Raw genomic sequence first — 23,912 nt, forward strand, 5'->3', positions numbered from 1 at the left:
TAGAATTTTTGTATTAGGGAGTCAACCCCGAAGAACCTCCAAGCTGTCCCTGCAAGTTTTGTGTTCCTAATTTGCAGAGACTGACTTTTCTATATTTCAGTTCATAAGCATCTAGGTGTTCAGGTGATGATGATCTTTATGGCACAGAGCTGTTCTAGCCTTGCTGCCTCGTCCTTTTCTAGTAAAGGAAGAGTAGGAAAAGAAGATGAGAGCAGCATACCATGTCATTAGGGACCAGCTGCCCTGTCTCCTTCAGTTCCATCTCCCTCCTGTGGAAGGCTTTTGATGTATCTTCCGGATGTGAGCGACACCACTGCTGAGAAGGAGCAGGGACTACCAAGGTCAGAAGCAGATCTCGGGCAGGACCTGCCAAAAATTCAGGTTGGGCACACGGGCCAGTCTTAAAAGCTAAAGCAGAGAATTCCTAGTCAATAACTACCAGCTCTGTTGGACAAATAGGGTAATCTAATGTCTCCTTTTTACAAGAATTTAGTAAGTAACTGTAAGAGATGTTTCATGATGGAGATAAAAAAGCTATATCCCACATCTGTGGAGAAACAACAGCAGACTCTCATGAGTGCATGCTCTGTGCTATTCTCTAATCACTGATGAATGGCTCCTGGGGATAATTTCCTATAAAACAAGAGCAAAGGATCAATGTGGGAAGGAAAGTAACTGGGCTAAGACTTTTTCTTCTGTATGTCACTTTAGATATTAAAAAACAACAAAAAAGCTAAGCCTAAACAACTTTAAAGTTATATCTGACTCTTTTATGACCCCATGGACAGCCCTCAAGGCTCTTCTGTCCATGGAATTCTCTAGGCAAGAATACTGGAGTGGGTTACCATGTCTTTCTCCAGAGGATCTTCCTGACCCAGGGATCAAACCCGGGTCTCCTGCATTGCAGGATTCTTTACTTCCTGAGCCAACAGGGAAGCCCTTAAAGTTCCTAGTTTTTACTCAAACTCTTACCACTACTATTAAGCAACAAAAAGAAACATAGGGACAATATTTGCAAAACTGTTTTTCCCTAAGTTCCTAAAAACAAAGTCCTGAAAAAGAGTCCAGGTCATTTAGTCATTAGAGTTTTACAAATCATAACATTTCCATAGGCATCTCAGACCTCTGATGATCGAACTCAGTTTCTATTGTATTTATTATTGGCATTTTCCCCAAGGATCATAAAATCCTTTTGTAATCATTAACATGACCACGCTTTATTTTATATATCATCACTTAAAGACTACCAAAAAAAAAAAAAGTTACAGGAAAACAAGACAACTGGTACAGGAGGGAAGAGTGCTTATAAAAACAGAGAATGGAATTCCCTGGCAGTAGAGCAGTTAGGATTTGGTGTTTTCACTGCCGTGGGCCCAGGTTCAATCCCTGGTCAGGGAACTAAGAGCCTGCATAGAGGTGGCAAGCTGCACGGTGCAACCAAAAAAGGAAAAACAGGGAAGACGATTATAAGAAAAATGCAGATTTGTCTATCATTGTGTGGCTGACAAATTTTGATAAGTGTTCATGAGAACAATTTCCCCTGCAAGTAAAGGGGGCTGAGCGGCTTTTATCAGAATGTAGAGGAGAAACAGAGCAGAAGCAAGGCTGAGCCCTTCTCTGGGAACTGAGAATGAATTCGCTTTACCGAGAAACTTCTTGTTCAGGAGGAGGGAGCCGGAGCCATTCCAGTGCTTATCCACTAGCTCCAGGAGCTGTCTGAGGACAGTGGCCACATGAGAGGTTCTGGCAGAGACTGGGGGACTGTGGTTTCCTGGCAAACCATGCAAACTGCCCAGGTCACTAGAGAGAGGCTCAAGAAAAAAAAAAAAAACACCCAACCATTTGTCAATTCTTACACAATAAGGGAAGTAAAAACCCAGACATTTAAAGGGTTAACATTAAGCAAAAGAGAAAGTTGACTTCATCTTTCAGTTCAGATTTGAGTAGAATATTATTTATGTCTAAGACAGATACAATAATATATACAAGGATAATTTCAAAGCAAACAGTATCTTCTATCATAATTTTCTATAGAGATTTTCAGAAAAGTACAAAAAATATTTTAACACCTATGTCTATGGCTTAACATATTATGTTATGAATATGGAAAGGGATTAAACTGTAGAACACTTTTTAAGGTATTATATTATCATAAAATAAAATGGGGAGTAATTCAATAAAAGTTATAACTCATAAGCTTATATTTAGTATATTAATATATATAAACATAACTGTCCTATAACATTTTAAGTGTTATGTTAAATGCTATTGTTGGACCCAGTACTAAAGATACTTTTTATTCAGTAAAAATCTTATGTATATAGATGCATAGGTAGAGCTCTCTCTCCAGCGAAACTTCCAATTGTTTTTAATTCATTCGGAAATGATGTATATGTCTATATATTTAGTCATGTCTGAATGAATTAAAAAACAATTGGGGACTTCCCTGGTAGTCCAGTGGTTAAGAATCCACCTGCCAATGCAGGAGACACAGGTTCAATCACTGGTCCAGGAAGATCCCACATGCCACAGGGCAACTAAGCCCATGCACCACAACTACTGAGCCAGTGTGCCCTAGAGCCTGTGCTCTGCAACAAGAGAAGCCATTGCAATGAGAAGCCCAAACACTACAACTAGAGAAAGCTCATGAGCAGCACCAAAGACCTAGTGCAGCCAGTAAATAAAATTTTCAAAAATTTAAAAAACATTGTAAATTTTACTGGACAGATCAATCTTTTTTGTGAGTTCTCAAGGGACTTCAAGAAAGCTGTTACATATTAAAAACAGCCAAATTATTTCTCAATCTTTGGCTCTTTTGATATTAAAAATACATAAAAGATTAATTAGCTAATGCTGTCATATCTGACAACCATGAAACAGAACACCAGACAGTGATATTTATGACTTGAGTCACACATGTGGCCTATGATTAGTAAGGAAAAGCTTTATAAATGGGATAAACATTTATTAAACTGATCTGTACTGAACACTGATCATGTGCATTGAGAGTTCTATATAAGGTCTGTGAACATATGAAGTAAAAGATGAAGTCCTTAAGAAATTAATCTGATTAGGAAGGAAAGTCATAGAAAGACTGGTTACACTACAAGCCACTTTAGAGGATCTTGTGAAAAATGGATATTGAAATGTCCATTTCAAAATCCAACCAAAATGTCTGGTTTTTCACATATTGGTAATACTGTGTGAACATCATGAAGCAACTTAGAAACACACATATGCCTTATGTATTTTCTTTCACTTTTCATAATGTGGTGAGAGTGGGGGATAATTTTTTTATGAACTTTGGAATAATTCTGTTACTTTTAATTTTCAGCAAATTATGCCTTATGATTTTTTTAAATTTAATTTTTATAATTTGTGATTCTAAAGTCAGTTGGTTAAAAATAAATTTTCTCATCAAGAATTCATATTTGATTTAATTTTGTGTTTTTTTATATGGGGTTATTTTTTAAACAACTTTTTTTTTTTTTTTTTTTTTTTTTAAAAAAATTTTAAATGCTCTTCTGATTTATACCTTTCTAAAAACTAAACAGTGTATTTCTTTTATAGTTATATTCAAGCATCTTTTATAACTTTTCATATAAAGAAATACAGTATCTAACAGGAAAAAAGAAATGGGAATTTTTAAGACAGTCCAGAAAAGTTGAGATTTTAAGTACTGTTGAGATTGAGATTTTAATTACTGTTTTAACAATATAACATGAAATAGAGGTGAGAAAATTTCCTAGAACATATCTTATTAATATAGCACCCAAATATCCTAAATGTTGCTATGGCTTTACCCTAAATACATTAACACTAGTGCTCTTTTCTAGAACAATAGGCATCAGTGACTGAAGATGGAAAACAAAAAAGGACCAAAAAGTCAAAAAAGTATTACAAGACTGCCCCCTTTGGTACACAAAAATTATAACCAATTCCAAAATTTTGAAAACTGAATAGAAAGTATTTAAAGCTAAAAAAAGCCAAGCAACCAAACAACAAAATCCCTTTATAAGCCCATATTGATGTGCAAAAAGATTTCCAGCAACTGAAACAAAAGTGACGAGAAATAGTTGTTTTTGACCAAATAACCTGCTTTCTCACAAGGTAGTAAGTCATTAAATGACAAATGATTTGTATGACTAAGACTATGGGTTCAAGGGAAGAGAATGTCCTGAGAGCTATAGTTCCTTTAACTAATGAGAAGAAGGCTTCATGATGGAATTAAAGCCTGGAGAAAAATTAATATTCAGATAGATGAGAGGAGAGAAGATGGCATTCTCCATGGAGGGATGTATACAAAGGCAGTGACAAAACTTAGTTAATGGTAAGAACAACACTAACTATTGTACTACAATTTTATAAAATGAATTAAATAATATGTGTGGGAATGTTTTTTGATTTGTTTACTCCCTGAACCAACTGTCAGCTAAAAATCCTTTGGATTATTTAATTCATCATCTTAATCTAATTCATTCTGGGGAAAAACTGGAATAATTTTAGTTTTTGGACAGGAAAGCAATGCTTTCAGAAGAAAGGTCCCTAGCAAGTTAGTCATTTGTAGCCAAAGCAAATGTGTAAACATGGTAAGATTATAAGCAACAATGAAACAGAGATCATTCTTCAACCAACCCTGAGCCCCTGGCAACTTGTGTATTCTTTGCTATCACAAACTCTGTCCACTTATTATCAAAGTACTTCCCCCCATATTTATGCTCTGGAAGTAGAATAGGGACCATTCTTCCTGTGACAGAAATGCAGCAGAAGGGGACTGACTTTCCCAAAGGCAAGAAAATCACAGCCTTTGGTCTGGCAGTATTACCCACTGACCTCTGAAAATCCCTTTGAATTTCTATCACCCTTGATCGAAACTACCACCACCAAAACAGAACCCCATTCTAATCTTGGACCTGATGTGTTTTTGTACAAGCACAAACAAGCCAACACTTGCCTCACTGCCTGTAGCATCTCTGAAACCATGTTTTGTATTCAGGGTGGCAAGGATATTTTCCTTCCGTCTGAATCCTCTTCTTGATGGGCTTAACGACCTCTTGGTCAAATTCTCTCTGTTTTCTGATGTCCCAGTAGGCAATAGCAGTGTCCTCAGAGAGTCTCCCAGGATGGAGTTGTTTGGGAAAGAACCATGTGCTTGTGTTAAATCACTGAGGCTGGTGGCTAATTGTTGCTCTACATTCACCACCAGAGCAGGGTCACTGTTGAAATGGGTTGCGGCATACAGATCTGTGAAGGAAACAGGCCAGGAGATGAACCTGCTCTTCAGCTCTCTCAAGTCTCCCTTCCTTCCTTAACCTGTCTGAAGTCCAAGGGTCACAATGGCCTCTCCCTAGTATATACTCTCAACTGTCTGGATTCTCCCTCCCCATCCACCTGACAAAGCCCCAAATCTGGTTAAATACTCTGTGCACATAATCCAAATCTACAGAGCAGTGGGAAGTGACTAGAAAACAATATGCATCTCTTTCCATCATCTTCACTTTAAATTCATAACCATTATCTTAACTGGGCCCAGCTATTTTAATACATTACCCTAATCAATTTACTCTCCTATTCTTTGAGATCACTATTTCACATCTCTTCTCCTCAAACTTCCAACTCTTTCTCCTCCCTCCTCACTCTCAGGTGCTTTATTTCTCTGAGCAAATCAGAGGCAATCAAAGAAAACATTTATGTGATCTCACCACTAAATCTACCAATTCCACCTGTATTTGGGTCTATAAATTATCTGCCTTCCTTCTTATTGTAATAGATCAACTGTCTGTGCTTCAGTCCAAGGCCAACTCTCCACTGGTAGACTAGATTCCATCTCCTCTAGACCACCCCCTATTTTGTTTTTTTGTAATTGTCCCTTTTCTTTCCTGCATCAACAATTTTCCCTCTAATGGGTCATTTCCACCATGTTCTCTTTGATCCCATCCCCCCTTCCAGCTACATTTCCACATCTTTGCTCCCCTTCACTGCAAAACTCCTTGAAGGTGTTGTATATATTCGGTAATTCCATTGCTTCTCCTATGATTCTTTCTTTAATTCACCTCAACAAGGCTTTTGTTAATCACGTGTCTCCTGAAGCTGCTCACTACATGGGTTCAATCCCTGGGTTAGGAAGATACCCTGGAGAAGGAAATGACAACCTACTCCAGTATTCTTGCTGTGAAATCCCATGAACCAAGGAATCTGGCAGGGGCTACAGTCCATGGGGTCGCAAGAGTCAGACATGACTTAAGTGACCAAACCATCACCACCAATGCATTGCCAAATACCATGATCATTTCTCGGTCCCAGAAATGTTAAAGGCATCTGTTAAAAACATCTGACACTGTATTTATCACTATCTCCTTCCTGAAACATATTTTTCATGTGGCCTCCTGGTTACCACTCCCTCTTTGGCTTTTTTCTTTTCTCTTACTTAGTGGCTGCCACTTTCTTGCTCTCCATGATGGTTTCTCTTCATCAGTGAGATTTCTAATTGTTGGAGGACTCAAGTTAGTCCTCAGATATCTTTTCTATATTTACCCTCTTGGGGAGATTATATCCAGCCTGTTTTAATGCCATCCACACACTTTTAATTCCGACCTTCTTCCCTGAACTCCAGACTAATATATCTAATTATCAAATTGGCATCTCTGAGAAGTTTTAATAGGCACCTCAAACTCAACATGTCTAAGACCAATTCTTGGTACCTATCCTAAAACCTGTTCCTCCCACTCTTTTCCATCTGAGTAAATGGTAACTCCATCCTTCCATTTATCCAGACTTGAAACCTGAGAGTTACACTTGACTTGCTTTCTCTCACACTTCATCCTCAACCCAGCAGCAAATCATGGAGTGTTATCTTTGGAACATATTCAAAATCTATTTCTCACCACCTATACTGCTTTCTCTCTAGTTCAAGTTACCATCATCTCTTATCCAGATTCTGATCTACTTTTAGAATTTTAGAAACTTCTATCCTTGCCCCTCATTGTGTATTCTCAACTAAGTAGCAAGAGTAATTTTTAAGTTAGATGTCACTTCTCTGCTACAAACTCTCCAACAGCTCCTGATCTGACCCAGAATAAATGCCTGATTATCTGACTTTATCTATACACCTCATCTACCTCACTCTGCTATAGCAGCCCTGTTTCCTCATTGTTCCTTGAACATGCCAAGCATGTTCCAGTTTCAGGAACTTTGCACTTATATTTCCACTGTCTAAAATTTCTCCCCCCACAAGTTATCGACATGACTCACATGTATTTTATTTAAGTCTGTACTTTTACTTCTCATTTGAGAAGCTTTCCCTGACCATTTCATCTAAAGCTTTACCTCCTTCATATACTCTCTAAGTGCTACGTGCATGTGTACATGCTAGGTTGCTTCAGTCATGTCCAACTCTTTATGACCTTATGGACTATAGCCCACCAAGCTCCTCTGTCCATGGGATTCTCCAGGTAAGAATACTGGAGTGGGTTGCCATGCCCTCCTCCAGGGAATCTTCCTGACCCAGGGATCAAACCCACATATTTTATGTCTTCTACATTGGCAGGCGGATTCTTTACTACTGGAGCCACCTGGGAAGCCATTCTCTAATACCCTTATGTTATTTTTCTTCACAACACTTATCATAAGCTGACTTCTATATTTATAATTTATTTATCATCTGTCTCAACTCTTTAGAATAGAATTTCCATGAAAGTAGGGACCTTTTTTATTAATGCAAAAATACACATGGAATTTCACTTTTGTTTGATATGTTATCTATAGAGCTAGAATAGCATCTGGCATATAGTAGGTATTTAATACATTTTGTTGAATTAATACATACCTAAAGAGTGGTCTCCCAACACTTACTTTCCTAAAACTAGCTTTTTATGAAAAAGTAACTCTCAATAGAAGTGATTGAGACCAGAAAAGACTAAATGTTACTAGAAATATATCCCAGGATGCTATTTAACTGAAATAACATATAGTTATCAAGTTTGCATTTATACGAATTTTCTCTAATATATCTATCATGTAAAACTCATACCCTGTAGATTTCTTGAGGCTCTGACTACTGGTCATGATTTATTTATTTACTTTTGGCCGCATCATGCAGCTTGCAGGATATTTTAGTTCCCCAGCCAGGAACGGAGCCCACACCCTCAGCAGTGAAAGTGCAGAATCCTAACCATTGGACTGACAAGGAATTCACCAATGTAAGAAATATTTATTCCAAGAGATCCAGTTAAACCTCAATCTTCACATCTATTAAAGAAAAGAGGCCTACAAACTGATAGGAAGCTATTACCTGAACTAAGCTTCAAAAGCCTTCCGGTGCTGGAGTCAGGGTTTGACAGAGAAGTCAGTAAGTCTCCACAGGAATGGGATGTGGTGGCTTTCATGTTATTTGAAGGCTTTGTGCTATATTCTCGGTAGTTCTTGTTTCTCTGAGGCCTTTTACCAATACTTCCGTGAAGGGACAGATTTTGAGAATGACTATCATAATTTTCTAGACCAACATCTGAAGGTAACTGATAGGGATGAATCTGGCTAGAATCACCCACATCCAGGCGTTTACCCAATGAAGCATCATGGGTAAGCTGATAAGTATCAGGTTTTGGTATCAAGTCCTTTTCTGGAGAAGAACCTGAAGACTTGTTGTCCAAAAAAGATATTCGGTACCCTTCTTTAGCCATCTTCTCTGGGGATCGAACTGTCAACTGATGAGGTGAGTAGCGTCTGATTTCTAACCATCACCAAGCGGGGGGAAAAAGACAATGAGAATTTTTAGGGTAGCCTTGTTCACTAGATAAACTCTTGTCTACCAAAAAAAAAAAAAAACCAGTTCTCAGTTCTCAGGAAGAAATGGTTTATAATTTTTATAAGTGGTAGCATAAAATTATGGAGGGATTTCTACATGGAAGAACAACAAAACATGCTGGACATTGTGTAAACAGTAAAGACTATAGCATTCTGAAGATAAATTTTACGTCAACCTAATTCCCTAGGAATTTCCTTCGAAAACTGTAGTGTCAGGGTTTTCTGTATTTACACTTCCACTATTTTGGTGCACCCCCACATGACAAAAGTTGTGTATGTATTCAGTTTATGGACAACAATTGGTAGGTCTCTGATTTCACAGAATCCTCACAATAAAGCTAAACCCATTCCCACTCCAAATCTCCACCCAGAGGATATAGGTTCACACATTGGGAACCACTATCATAAACCAATTAAATGACAGGAAATGCAAAACCTATGAAAACCCCTAAACCAATTCCAAAACATTTCTCTCAGTCAGCTGTATCAGAATCTCTGAAAAGCCTCAGAGTGGGGCAACTAAAGCATCAGACAAAGAGAGAAGTCTCTGTGTTCTTTGGGGTTTTCAGATATTCATATGTTTGAAGGCCTTCCTGAGTTAGTCACATTAACTCAGAACAGTGGAACTTTCTATCTCTATAGAATCTTTAAGAATATCAACGTTTTTACTAAGCACCAGTCCATATAGTGGAAGAAATGTTAAAGAATAATATTTTTATGTAAGAAAAAGAATCTAAGAACAAGTAATGAGACTAGATAATTCAGACTATCCCTCCTGTTGAAGATATCTAAAAAGTGGGATGATATATATATCCTTTAAAAGCATTAAAGAGCTAACAAGCTAGAGAGGAATTTCTAGGCCAAAGTCTAGAAAACAGCAAGAACTCTTATAGATGAGTCTAGCACTTAAAGTCATTTTTTCTCTAAGGAGATTTAGGATAAAACGTATAAAATCCTAGTCCAGGAGCCATCCAAGGTAAAGAGTATGAGAAACCACCCCCTCACCACCCACCCAACATTAAGATGGGAACCTAAGCAGGAAACAATTTTCAGAATAAAGGTAAACTGGAAATAAACCAGCCCTTGTACACTGGTAATCCAGGTTTGTATTATCTGGGTGATCCAGGGAACCTCAAGTTTTGAGCATGGATTAAGATGATCCCAGATTGATAGTCCCCTAGCCAACTGGTAAAAGCAAATGAAAGTCTGATCTGGAAAAGATACCTTCACGTAAGACTTTAAACCATTCCTACACCCGTGGTGGATTCATGTCAATGTATGGCAAAACCAATACAGAATTGTAAAGTAAAATAAAAAATAAATAAATAAAGTAACAATTGATTTTATTCCATACTTAAAAATCTAAAAATAAATAAATAAATAAACCATTCCTACAAATAGTTTTTAAAATACAAAGGAAACAAAAAAGGAAATAAGACAAGCGAGAATGAGTAGGAAAAAACAGACAACACAGGCACACAAAAATTGGAATAGATGCAGTCTATACAATGGCTATTTTTACTATGTTTAAAGATATAAAACATCTGGGAAATTTCTGCTTATAAAAAGTGGCCCAGCAGATTTGAAGAAGAACCAAATCAAATTTATAAAACTGAAAATAAAATTAGTGAAATTAAGAATCCAGCAAATAAGCTTAACAGCAGATTAGACACAGCTGAAAAGAATGAATTTAAAGTATGGGTCAGAAGGAATTATCCAGAATGTAGATCAAAAAAAAAAAAAAGATGAATTATATGAAGAATAAGAGGCAAAGAGGACAATGTAAAAGTCTCTGACATATATTTACTTAATCAAGAGTTATAGAGGGACAAGACAGAAAAAATAGGACACATTATTTTGAAGCACTCTGCAGAAATAATGAGACAGAATGTACCAATTCAAGTGCAATAAATACCAAACAAGATAAATAAAAAGAAATTCACACATCATAGTGAAATCACAAAAACATCAAACGCAATTGGAAAATCTTAAAAGCAGCCAGAAGAAAAAACATTATCCTTGTAGGAGTGACAAATTTCTAGCTAACTTCTCAAAAGCAACCATAAAAGACAGACTACAGTGGAATACCTTCACTATTTTGAAAGAAATAACTGCCAACATAGAAATTTATACCCAACCAAAATACCCTTTAAGAATGATAGTGAGATAGGGGCATTTTCAGACAATCAAAAACTGAAAGAATTCATTACCAGTAGACATACACTAAAGAAAATTCTAAAAGACGTACTATGAACTACAGGAAAATTATCTCAGAAGGGAAGTCTAGGATTAAAAAAAGAAGAAATAAGGAGCAAAACAAAGTAGTAAATATATGGATAAGCTTAAATAAACATTGACTTTATAAAAATAGTATCTAGTGAGTTTTTAAAAATATAATTAAAATCCATAATAACTATACATTAATCAGAAGGGATTAAAAGGAATAAAGTACTTTAAGCTTTTTGAATTTTCCAAGAGAGGTGTTAAGGTGTTGATTAATTTTGAAGTTGAACAAGTTAAGGACTCATATTATAATTTGGGGCATAATAATATCAGAAGTACAGAAAGAGTGCATAACTTATAAATTAGCAGAAAGGAAAAATTGGTGATTAAAACCATAATAAATCCAAAAGAAGGCAAGAAAGGTAAAATAAACAAGTAATAGTTAGGCAATACAAAAAGTCAAGAATAAAGGAAGTCAGACTATCCTCTCCTCAACTAGAAAAATCTCAGACGTCACTAAGCATCCAGGGTAACCCTTTATGAAAGCAGAAAAGAATTCACTGTGTAGTGCCCCTGGACAGAGACATCTCCCTCCATCTTCTCTCAAATCCCATCATATCTAGATTTCTCTGACTAGCATGGAGAAAAATATTGTAAGCAAAATATTTACCATCTTCCTGGTTATTCTCACTTGGCATCTCCCTTCTTGCCACTTCCTGCATCTAAAAAGAAAGGTTTTTAGAAGAGCGTCAGTGGGCATTCAGACATGAGTTTAACTAGAACAGAGAGGGGGAAGGGTTCAGAATACTTCCCTGTTAGTAAGCAAGTCCATCCTTGCAAACTAGGGACCCAAATAAAAAAACTAAATAAAATTGGGGGTAAAAATTCTTTAAACTAGCCACAATGCAAAGAGTTTCTAGAGTTGTTTTGAAGCAGATAAAGAGATGCCTTGCAAAGACAAAATACTCTTTAGATAGTAAAGAACACACCAAATGGTGAGATACTCCATTTTCTCTATTTTTGATAATTCAGCATAGAATTTAGTTGGTACCACCTTTCCAAACTTATTTCTGTTTAAAGAACTCATATTTATATTACCTCTGGTAAAGCTGAGCATCAAGCACAGGAGCTACTGGGACCTTTAGGCTGAAAATTAATCTAAGGCATAATTAAGCAAGGATTTATACAAAGCAGAAAGCCATCCCAGTTCAGTTAGTTGCTCAGTCGTGTCCAACTCTTTGTGACCCCATGGATTGCAGCATGCCAGGGTTCCCTGTCCATCACCAACTCCCGAAGCTGACTCAAAACTCATATCCATCAAGTCAGTGATGCCATCCAACCATCTCATCCTCTGTCATCCCCTGTTGTCCCCTTCTCCTCCCGCCTTCAGTCTTTCCCAGCATCAGGGTCTTTTCCAATGAGTCACTTCTTCACATCAGGTGGCCAAAGTATTGGAACTTCAGCTTCAGCATCTGGCCTTCCAATGAATATTCATTCAGGACTGATTTCCTTTAGGACTGACTGGTTGGATCTCCTTGCAGTCCAAGAGACTCTCAAGAGTCTTCTCCAACACCACAGTTCAAAAGCATCAATTCTTTGATTGCTCACCTTTCTTTATAGTCCAACTCTCACATCCATACATGACTACTGGAAAAACCATAGCTTTGACTAGATGGACATTACTTGTTGGCAAAGTAATGTCTCTGCTTTTTAATATGCTGTCTAGGTTGGTCATAGCTTTTCTTACAAGGAATAAGTTTCTTTTAATTTCATGGGTGCAGTCACCATCTGCAGTGATTTTGGAGCCCCCCAAAATAAAGTCTGTCACTGTTTCCACATCTATTTGCCATGAAGTGATGGGACCAGATGCCATGATCTTAGTTTTCTGAATGTTCAGTTTTAAGCCAACTTTTTCACTCTCCTCTTTCACTTTCATTAAGAGGCTCTTTAGTTCTTCTTCACTTTCTGCCATAAGGGTGGTGTCATCTGCATATCTGAGGTTATTGATATTTCTCCCAGTGATCTTGATTCCAGCTTGTGCTTCATCCATCCCAGCATTTCACATGATGTACTCTGCATATAAGTTAAATAAGCAGGGTGACAATATATAGCCTTGATGTACTCCTTTCCCAATTTGGAACCAGTCTGTTGTTCCATGTCCAGTTCTAACTGTTGCTTCTTGACCTGCATACAGATTTCTCAGGAGGCAGGTCAGGTATCTCGTATTTCCCATCTCTTGAAGAATTTTCCACAGTTTGTTGTGATCCACACAGTCAAAGGCTTTGGCATAGTCAATAAAGCAGAAGTAGATGTTTTTCTGGAACTCTCTTGCTTTTCCGATGATCCAACAGATGTTGGCAATTTGATCTCTGGTTCCTCTGCCTTTTCTAAATCCAGTTTGAACATCTGGAAGTTCACGGTTCACGTACTATTGAAGTCTAGCTTGGAGAATTTTGAGCATTACTTTGCTAGCAAGTGAGATGAGTGCAATTGTGTGGTAGTTTGATCATTCTTTGGCATTGCCATTCTTTGGGATTGGAATGAAAACTAAACTTTTCAGTCCTGTGGCCGCTGCTGAGTTTTCCAAAATTGCTGGCATATTGAGTGCAGCACTTTCAAAGCATCATCTTTTAGGATTTGAAATAGCTCAACTGGAATTCCATCACCTCCACTAGCTTTGTTCATAGTGATAACTCCTAAGACCCACTTGACTTCACATTCCACGATGTCTGGCTCTTAGGTGAGTGATCACACCATTGTGGGTATCTGAGTCATGAAGATCTTTTTTGTATAGTTCTTCTGTGTATTCTTGCCACCTCTTCTTAATATTTTCTGCTTCTGTTAGGTCCATACATTCTGTCCTTTATTGTGCCCATCTTTGCATGAAATGTTCCCCTGGTAGCTCTAATTTTCTTGGAACAGATCGCTAGTCTTTCCCATTCTATTGTTTTCCTCTATTTCTTTGCATTGATCACTGAGGAAGGCTTTCTTATTCTCCCTGCTATTCTTTGGAACTCTGCATTCAAATGGGTATATCTTTCCTTTTCTCCGTTGTCTTTAACTTCTCTTCTTTTCATAGCTATTTGTAAGGCCTCCTCAGACAACCATTTTGCCTTTTTGCATTTCTTTATCTTGGGGATGATCTTGATCACTGCCTCTTATACAATGTCACGAACCTCCATAGTTCTTCAGGCACTCTATCAGATCTAATCCCCTGAATCTATTTGTCACTTTCACTGTATAATTGTAAGGGATTTGACTTAGGTCATACCTGAATGGTCTGGTGGTTTTCCCTACTTTCTTCAATTTCAGTCTGAATTTGGCAGTAAGGAATTCATGATCTGAGCCACAGTTAGCTCCCGGTCTTGTTTTTGTTGACTGTATAGAGCTTCTCCATCTTTGGCTGCAAAGAATATAATCAATCTGATTATGGTATTGACCATCTGTGGATGTCCATGTGTACAGTCTTCTCTTTTGTTGTTGGAAGAGGGTGTTTGTTATGACCAGTGCATTCTCTTGGCAAAACTCTGTCAGCCTTTGACCTGCTTCGTTTTGTACTCCAAGGCCAAATTTGCCTGTTACTCCAGGTATCTCTTGACTTCCTACTTTTGCATCTAGAGTTTGCTTTTTAAAAAACCATCTTCAAGTATTCAGTATCTTTTTGGTAGTTATGCAGAGAAAGAAATCCTACTTCCTGTTTCTTAAACTAAGAGGACATAAAGCAGGCTATTTATTCAATTTCCTTTTTCCTCTCACTTCAAGAAGTTATTTCAAAGTTTTGGGTTTTTTAAAATATAAAAAGTGCTATTTAATGTTAACTGTAAATTAGAGTAAGGCTTTCCTAATGGCTCAGCAGTAAAGAATCTGCCTGCCAGCGCAGGAGACACAGGTTTGATTCCTGAGTTGTGAAGGTCCCCTGGAGGAAGAAGTGCCAAGACAGAGGAGCTGTCAGGCTACAGTCCCTAAAGTCACAAATAGAGTATACTTTTGTCTCCATTTCTTTAAAACAATACCAAGTTTTTTTTAAAAAATGGTAATTGAAGTAGTTTCTAAATTACCCAAGGAGAATCTCTAAAAACAAAGAAACCAACTAAATGCTAATCTGTCCTTTTATAAAATGAAGGCATTATAACAGTTCAACCTGAAAGGAAATCTTACTATCTTTTTCCTTGTATATAGTGTTGATTATCCAAATTGTGGATTAATCAGTCTTTCCTTCTTTTCTTTCTCCTTCTGGATATTTTCAGCAAATTTACTACTCAATAACTTATCAAAGAAAATGCAAAAAGAAGTTGAATATAAAGTCATTGATTCTGCTTCCTGCATCACATTCTTTCATATAAATAATGGACTCCCACCAATTTTTTCTCTAAGAACTTTTAAAATTCTTCCGCCATCTTGCATGATCTCTGCCTCTTCATTGCCCAAGAGGCAGTGTTAGGAGAGCCATCCCTGAGATGTTAAGAGTCCAGTAATTAAAAGGCTAAGAAGTAGAAAATATAAAGAAGCCAAGTAACAGGAAATGGAGACACTGAGAGAGAGGAGAAAACTGAAAACCAGCCCAAATCTGTAACAGTTGTATCCCTCTGAGTGCCAAAATGCCTGGCATACAATGTGTTGAAATTATATGTACACTTGATCAGGTACTAGGCGAGACGGAAAGGGGAGACTAAAATTAAAGGAGAAGGCTCTTTGCATCCTGTCTTGTGCTTTCCTTTTCCTGTGTCTAACATGCCTTCATCAAAAAAGTGTCTTAAGTCAGACAAAGACAAATGTCATATATCATCACTTACATGTGGAATCTTAGAAAAGAAGTACAAATGAATTTATTTACAAGACAGAGTCACACTACTTAGTGTGTATATGTCAATTCCAATCTCCCAATTTATCCCTCCCCTCCTTTCCCCCTTGGTAACCCTAAAATTGTTTTTTACATCTGTGACTCTGTCTTGTAAATAAGGGGGCTACCCTGATAGCTCAGTTGGTAAAGAATCCACCTGTAATGCAGGAGACCCTGGTTCAATTCCTGGGTTGGGAAGATCTGCTGGAGAAGGGAAAGGCTATCCACTCCAGTATTCTTGGGCTTCCCTTGTGGCTCGGCTGGTAAAGAGTCTGCCTGCAATGCAGGAGACCTGGGTTTGATCCCTGGGTTGGGAAGATCACCTGCAGAAGGGAAAGGATACCCACTCCAGTATTCTGGCCTAGAGAATTCCAAGGACTATATAGTCCATGGGGTCAAAAAGAGTCGGACATGACTGGGTGACTTTCACTTTATAGCACAGGGAACTCTACTTGACACTCTATAATGACCTATATGGGAAAAAAATCTGAAAAAGAGTAGATATATGTATATATGTAACTGATTCACTTTGCTGTACAGCAGAAACTAACAACATTATAAATCAACTACACTCCACCTCCTACACTGCTGGTAGGAATGTAAATTGAAACAGCTGCTATAGAGAACAGTATGGAGATTCCTTAAAAAAAAAAAAAAAACAACTAGGAATAAAACTACTATATGATCCAGAAATCCTACTACTGGGCATATACCCTGAGAAAATCATAACTGAAAAAGACACATGTACCTCAATGTTTATAGCAGCACTATTTACAGTAGCTAGGACATTGGAAGCAATCTACATGTCTATCAACAGATGAAAGGATAAATAAGATGTGGTACATATATACAATGGAATATTGCTCAGCCATAAAAAAGAACAAATTTGAGTCTGTTCTATGAGGTACATGAAACTAGAGCCTGTTATACAGAGTGAAGCAAGCAGAAAAACAAATATCATATATTAACACATATATATGGAATCTAGAAAAATGGTATTGATAAACCTATTTGCAGGGAAGGAATGGAGACTCAGATATAGAGAATGGACTTATGAACACAGTGGGGAAAGGAGAGAGTGGGACGAACAGAGAAAGTAGCATTGACATATATACACTAACATGTATAAAATAGATAGCTGGTAAGAAGTTGCTGTGTAACACAGGGAGCCCAACCTGGCACTTTGTGATGACCTAAAGCAGTGGAGTGAGGGGAGGGGAGGGAGGCTCAAGTGGGAGGTGATATATGTATAATTATGGTTGATTTGCGTTGTTGTACAACAGAGACTAACACAACATTGTAAAGCAATTTTCCCCAAATAAAAATTTTAAAAAGAGAGAAAAAATATTTAAAGTCTTCTTAGACCTTCATGAATAACTGAGAATCTACTGGATTATTAGCATTGATCATTGACTAGTCAATAGATCCAGCAGGAGGGTGAATACATTACCTGTGTTCCCAATAGGAAAGGGTCTAATTTCTGATCTGGTATAACACTGCCCTGGGTTGCAGAAGTACTTGTTAGGGAGTCCTTTATTTCCCGGTTAGGGAAGGGAATAAAAAGTCCTTTGTTTGAGTCTGTGTTAAAAGAAAAGGCATACAATGAAGCACTGACAGACTTTAAAGGCAACATGTCTTATGGAAAGATACTAGAAGTCACAAGACTGAGAGTACTATGTCACCACTTGGAAACAATGTGAATTTGGGCAAACTGCTAAACCTCTCTCAATCCCTCCACTTGTAAAACAGTGATGATAAAATCTAAATTTTCCATCTCTCAGAGTCAAAGTAAGGTTAAAATAAGATAATGCATATGAAAGGTTTCATAAATTATGAAATGCTCAAGAAAAATTAAAAAGTCAAATATTTTTGCACACTTCTGAAACGAACATACAATAAACTTTGACATCAGTTCAACAATCTCCAGCTACAGGGGGAGATGGCTGGAAATAGACTCCTGACATCAGGCATCTCCAGGGCTTTAATCAGCAGTCTGCAGTGACTCATCATTTCAAATCAGCTTCGTCATTTCTTTTTTAAAATTCTGTTTGTTTATTTAAGCTGTGCTGGGTCTTCTTTGCCGTGAGGGCTTTTTTTCTCTAGTTGTGGTGAGCAGGGGCTACTCTCTAGTCATGGTACACAGGCTTCTTATTGCAGTGACTTCTCTTGTTGCAGAGTACTGGCTCTAGGGCAGGTAGGCTTCAGTAGTTGCAGCATGCAGGCTCAGTAGTTGCCGCTCCTGGGCTCTAGAGCACAGGCTCAGTAGTTGTGGCATATGGAATTAGCTGCTCCATGGCATGTGGGATCTTCCCAGATTAGGGATCAAACTCAAGTCTCCTGCATTGGCAGGCGGATTCTTTACCACTGAGCCACCAAGGAAGCCCCAGCTTCATCATTTCTAATCAGCTTCTTTCTGCCTTGATTTCCTCATTTATAGAGAGAAAAAGACTAATCAAGACATTTCATAGAGAATACCAAATCTTTAGGTCTCCTAGTTTTTTTTTTTTTTTTTTTTTTTGCCTATTATTAGAGAAACAACTTTAAAAATAGAAAGGAAAAGCAAGTAAAAACTATACCCTACTCTTGGCCACCTCAAAAGGAGCTAGTTAAGATTTCTATTAAATTGTAACACTTGTACAAAAGGTTTTGCAGATCCTTGATCAAAACATTAATTGCAGAATTCTGGGGTTTTCTGGGATTTGGAGTCTTCTGGGGGACTCATTAATAAAAATAAGACATTTTTGTTTAGAGAGGCTTTTTTCTTTAGTAGGATTGTATGTAAGAATTAAGATATTAATAGTTTCAAACATTTGTGCCTTAGTCAAACAATGTGCTCTTCACCTAGTTTCCATGTGCAGGCTCTGGCAGTAGAAAGATACCATAAAGCAGGGCAACTGAGAACCCAGAATGAGAATAAAGCCAGCCTTTCTAAAATCCAGCCCCTCAGTCCATTTGGGGTTCTAAAATGCTTCTTACTTCTGAGTTGCCTTCTGGGAATGAAACGTCATGCTATTTCAGTACAAAATGTCCTTCTATCCTTGTACTTGACATAATTTTATTTCTCAAAAGTGACAAGCTCTCAAAGTTTATGTTCTCTGGTTCCTTTGCAATTCCAACACAGCAAAAAAAGGGAGGAACAAAAATTGCTGTTTTAAAATCTGATTCTTAGTGGGAAATTAGAACGGTTAGTAAGCTGTGACTTTGGGTTCAGGACTCCTCTTACCCCTTTCCTACAGAACACCACAAACTTCCCAGGTATCCAAGACCCTGTTTCATCTTGGTTTTCCTATCTTTCTAATGCTCTTTTCTAGATTCACAGGTTTTTGTTTTGTTTTTTTAATTGAACCTTCTTCTTGGTTCGAACAAATCTCCTGAGGTCCCAACTCTTTGCTGAACGCTATCATAACTTCTCTCTGGTTTTAGCTATCAATCAAATCTTGATGACCCTAAGTCTAAATCTCTTAACTCTTATCTGTCTTTTCATGTCCAGACTTAAGTTTTTTGAACTGCCCCCCAAAAGAGTGCTCCATAGACAACTGAAAAGTCAGTATTTTCTCTCTTTTTTCTTTTTGCTGTGCTGCGTGGCTTGTGGGATCTTAATTCCCCGACCAGGGACTGAACCTGGGCACTGGCAGTGAATGTGCTGAGTCCTAACCAAAGGACCAGTAGGGAAATCCCAAATATATTTTTTTTAATGTCTTTTATTGAATTTGTTACACTATTGTTTCTGTTTTATGTTTCGTCTTTTTGTCCGAGAGGCATGTGGGATCTTAGCTCCCCAACCAAGGATCAAACCCCCAAACCCAGCATTGGAAGGCAGTGTCTTAACCACTGGACTAACAGTGAAGTACCCTAAATATTTTCTAAATTAAACTCATAATCTTTACTTCCAGGCCTACTTCTGATGATGTCCCACCTCCAACCCTAACCCTCATTTTAATACTGGTGTTACTATTCACCTAATCCTTCAAGATAGAAACTTGTTCTTTGACTTTCTCTCACTTATCTCAAATGTCAATTATCAAATTCTATAGAATTACTTTTTTTGGAGGGGGAAATCTTTAATTGAGGTATATTGTACATGCCATATAAGTCATCATTTTACAGTATGCAATTCAGTGATTTTCAGTGCATTCATAAAGTTCTACAACCATCACCACCTTCTACTTCCATCACCCCAAAAGAGGCCAAATTAACTGTGACTCTTAATTCTCTCTTCTTCATCAGTCCCTAGCAAATATCAAATAGGATTTGCCTATTCTGGACATTTCATGAAAATGGAATAATACAATGTTTAACCTTTTGTATCTAGTTTCTGTCAATTAGAGAATATCAATGATATTCTCAGGACAAACATTGTAGCATGTATCAGTACTTCAATCCTTTTTAGGCTGAAAAATATGCCTTATATGGATATGCCGTTATTTTGTTTCTCCATTCATAAGTTGATAGATTTTTTGGCTATTATGAATAATGCTGCTTTCATTCCTGCACAAATCTTTGTGTGGACATATGTTTTCATGTCTCTTGGGTATATATCTAGAAGTGGAATTGGTGGGTTAAATGGTAACTCTAACTTTTTGAGGAACTTCCAAATTGTTTTCCAAGGAAGCTATATCATTTTATTTTCCCACCAGAAATGTATGAGGGTTCCAATTTCTCCACATCGTTGTTGTTACCTGTTGTCTGTCCTTTTGATTCTAGCCATCCTAGTGGATGTGAAATGTTATCCTTGTGGTTTTTACTTTCATTTCCCTTATAGCTAGTGATATTGAACATCTTTCATGTGCTTGTTGGCTAGTTGCATATCTTCTTTGGAGAAACATTCACTCAATCTTTTGCCCATTTTCTAAATTGGTTGTTTGCCTTTCTGTTGTTGATTTTATAAGAGTCTACATCAGTTCAGTTCAGCTCAGTTTAGTCGCTCAGTCATGTCCGCCTCTTTGTGACCCCATGAATCGCAGCACGCCAGGTCTCCCTGCCCATCACCAACTCCCAGAGTTCACTCAGAGTCGCGTCCATCGAGTCAGTGATGCCATCCAGCCATCTCATCCTCTGTCGCCCCCTTCTCCTCCTGCCCCCAATCCCTCCCAGCATCAAAGTCTTCTTCAATGAGTCAACTCTTTGCATGAGGTAGCCAAAGTACTGGAGTTTCAGCTTTAGCACCATTCCTTCCAAAGAAATCCCAGGGCTGATCTCCTTTAGAATGGACTGATTGGATCTCCTTGCAGTCCAAGAGACTCTCAAGAGTCTTCTCCAACACCACAGTTCAAACGCATCAATTCTTTGGCGCTCAGCCTTCTTCACAGTCCAACTCTCACATCCATACATGACTACTGGAAAAACCATAGCCTTGACTAGACGGATCTTAGTCGGCAAAGTAATGTCTCTGCTTTTGAATATGCTGTCTAGGTTGGTCATAACTTTTCTTCCAAGGAGTAAGCACCTTTTAATTTCATGGCTGCAGTCACCATCTGCAGGGATTTTGGAGCCCCCCAAAATAAAGTCTGACACTGTTTCTACTGTTTCCCCATCTATTTGCCATGAAGTGATCGGACCGGATGCCATGATCTTCGTTTTCTGAATGTTGAGCTTTAAGCCAACTTTTTCACTCTCCTCTTTCACTTTCATCAAGAGGCTTTTTAGTTCCTCTTCACTTTCTGCCATAAGGGTGGTGTCATCTGCATATCTGAGGTTATTGATATTTCTCCCGGCAATCTTGATTCCAGCTTGTGTTTCTTCCAGTCCAGCGTTTCTCATGATGTACTCTGCATAGAAGTTAAATAAGCAGGGTGACAATATACAGCCTTGACATACTCCTTTTCCTATTTGGAACTAGTCTGTTGTTCCATGTCCAGGTCTAACTGTTGCTTCCTGACCTGCATACAGGTTTCTCAAGAGGCAGGTCAGGTAGTCTGGTATTCCCATCTCTTTCAGAATTTTTCACAGCTTATTGTGATCCACACAGTCAAAGGCTTTGGCATAGTCAATAAAGCAGAAGTAGATGTTTTTCTGGAACTCTCTTGCTTTTTCGATGATCCAGCAGATGTTGGCAATTTGATCTCTGGTTCCTCTGCCTTTTCTAAAACCAGCTTGAACATCTGGAAGTTCACGGTTCACGTATTGCTGAAGCCTGGCTTGGAGAATTTTGAGCATTACTTTACTAGCATGTGAGATGAATGCAATTGTGTGGTAGTTTGAGCATTCTTTGGCATTGCCTTTCTTTGGGATTAGAATGAAAACTGACCTTTTCCAGTCCTGTGGCCACTGCTGAGTTTTCCAAACTTGCTGGCATATTGAGTGCAGCACTTTCACAGCATCATCTTTCAGGATTTGAAACAGCTCAACTGGAATTCCATCACCTCCACTAGCTTTGTTCATAGTGATGCTTTCTAAGGCCTACTTGACTTCACATTCCAGGATGTCTGGCTCTAGGTGAGTGATCACACCATCGTGATTATCTTGGTCATGAAGATCTTTTTTGTACAGTTCTTCTGTGTATTCTTGCCACCTCTTCTTAATATCTTCTGCTTCTGTTAGGTCCATACCATTTCTGTGCTTTATCGAGCCCATCTTTGCATGAAATATTCCCTTGGTATCTCTAATTTTCTTGAAGATACCTCTAGTCTTCTCCATTCTGTTATTTCCTGAATCTGGGTCATTAAGACCTTTATTGTACAGTTCTGTGTATTCTTGCTGCCTCTTTTTAATCTCTTCTGCTTCTGTTAGGTCCTTGCCGTTTACTTGAATGTGCCCATCCAGTTTTCTTGAAGAGGTCTCTAGTCTTTTCCATTCTATTGTTTTCTTCTATTTCTTTGCATTGTTCTCTTACAGCTTTCTTATCTCTTCTTGCTATTCTCTGGAACTCTGCATTCAGTTTGGTATCTTTCCCTTTCTATTTTGCCTTTTGCTTCTCTTCTCAGCTGTCTGTAAGGCCTCTTCAGATAACCATTTTGCCTTCTTGCATTTCTTTTTCTTTGGGATGGTTTTGGTCACTGCCTCCTGTACAATGTTACAAACCTCTGTCCATAGTTCTTTAGGCAATCTGTTTACCAGATCTAATCCCTTGAATCTACTTGTCCCCTCCACTGTATAATCATAAGGAATTTGATTTAAATCACACCTGAATGGTCTAGTGGTTTTCCCTACTTTCTTCAATCTAAGTCTAAATTTTGCCCTAAGGAGCTCATGATCTAAGCCATACTCAGCTCTAGTTCTTGTTTTTGCTGACTGTAGTATAGAGCTTCTCCATCTTTGGCTGCAAAGAATATAATCAATCTGATTTTTGTATTGACCATCTGGTGATGTCCGTGTGTAGAGTCATCTCTTGTGTTGTTGGAAGAGGGCAACAACATTGAGGACATTATGCTAAGTGAAATAAACCAGTCACAAAAAGACAAATACTGTATGATTTGTCTTATATAAGAGACTCAGAGCAATCAGTATCAGAGAGAGAGAAAATAGAATGGTGATTTCTAGGGGCTACAGGGAGGGTAAGATGGGGAGTTATCATTTAATGGGTGTATTTCAGTTTTATAAGATGAAAAGAGTTCCAGAGGGCTGGTGGTGATGGTTGCACAATGTTATGAATGCATTTAATACCAGTGAGCTGTTCACTTAAAAATGGTTAAGATGGTAAATCTTATACACATTTTACCACAGTAAAAATTTCTGAGAAAAAAAAAATAAAGAGATGGTAGAAAGATCAGTAGTTGCCAGGGGTAAGAAGGGAGAAAGGGAAGACTACCTGAGCAGAGTTTAGGCCAGTGAAACTATTCTGTATGATACTAAAATGGTGGATACATGTCATTATATTAATACATTTGCCAAACCCATAGAATGTACACTACCAAAAAGGAACCCTAATGTAAACTAAGGACTTCAGGTGATAATAATGTGTCAATGTAGGTTCATCAGTTGTAACAAAAACATCACTCTGATGCCTGTTGTTGGTAGTGAGAGAGGCTATGTATGTGTAGAGGCAGGAGGTATATAGGAACCCTGTATTTCCTGTTCAGCTTTGCTGTGGATCTAAAACTATTCTAAA

The 23,912-nt window shown here is 37.9% G+C and overlaps 1 protein-coding gene across 3 annotated transcripts in view; it reads right to left on the bottom strand.

The window, feature by feature from the left end:
• Positions 1–23,912, bottom strand: part of LRRC36 (leucine rich repeat containing 36) — a 36,545-nt gene that overhangs the window by 5,881 nt on the left and 6,752 nt on the right. Inside the window, exons 3-8 of one of the 3 annotated variants that reach the window (XM_040253291.1) lie at positions 17,316–17,443; positions 11,696–11,747; positions 8,291–8,728; positions 4,955–5,244; positions 1,646–1,811; positions 221–408 (exon numbers count right to left, since the gene is read on the bottom strand). In XM_040253291.1, coding sequence (XP_040109225.1) covers positions 221–408; positions 1,646–1,811; positions 4,955–5,244; positions 8,291–8,728; positions 11,696–11,747; positions 17,316–17,443 — 1,262 coding nt within the window. The remainder of the gene's footprint in view (positions 1–220; positions 409–1,645; positions 1,812–4,954; positions 5,245–8,290; positions 8,729–11,695; positions 11,748–17,315; positions 17,444–23,912) is intronic. The other 2 variants (XM_040253292.1, XM_040253293.1) reach the window with 2 other exon arrangements.

Source organism: Oryx dammah, unplaced genomic scaffold (assembly GCF_014754425.2).
Source record: "Oryx dammah isolate SB20612 unplaced genomic scaffold, SCBI_Odam_1.1 HiC_scaffold_13, whole genome shotgun sequence".
NCBI lineage: Eukaryota > Metazoa > Chordata > Mammalia > Artiodactyla > Bovidae > Oryx > Oryx dammah.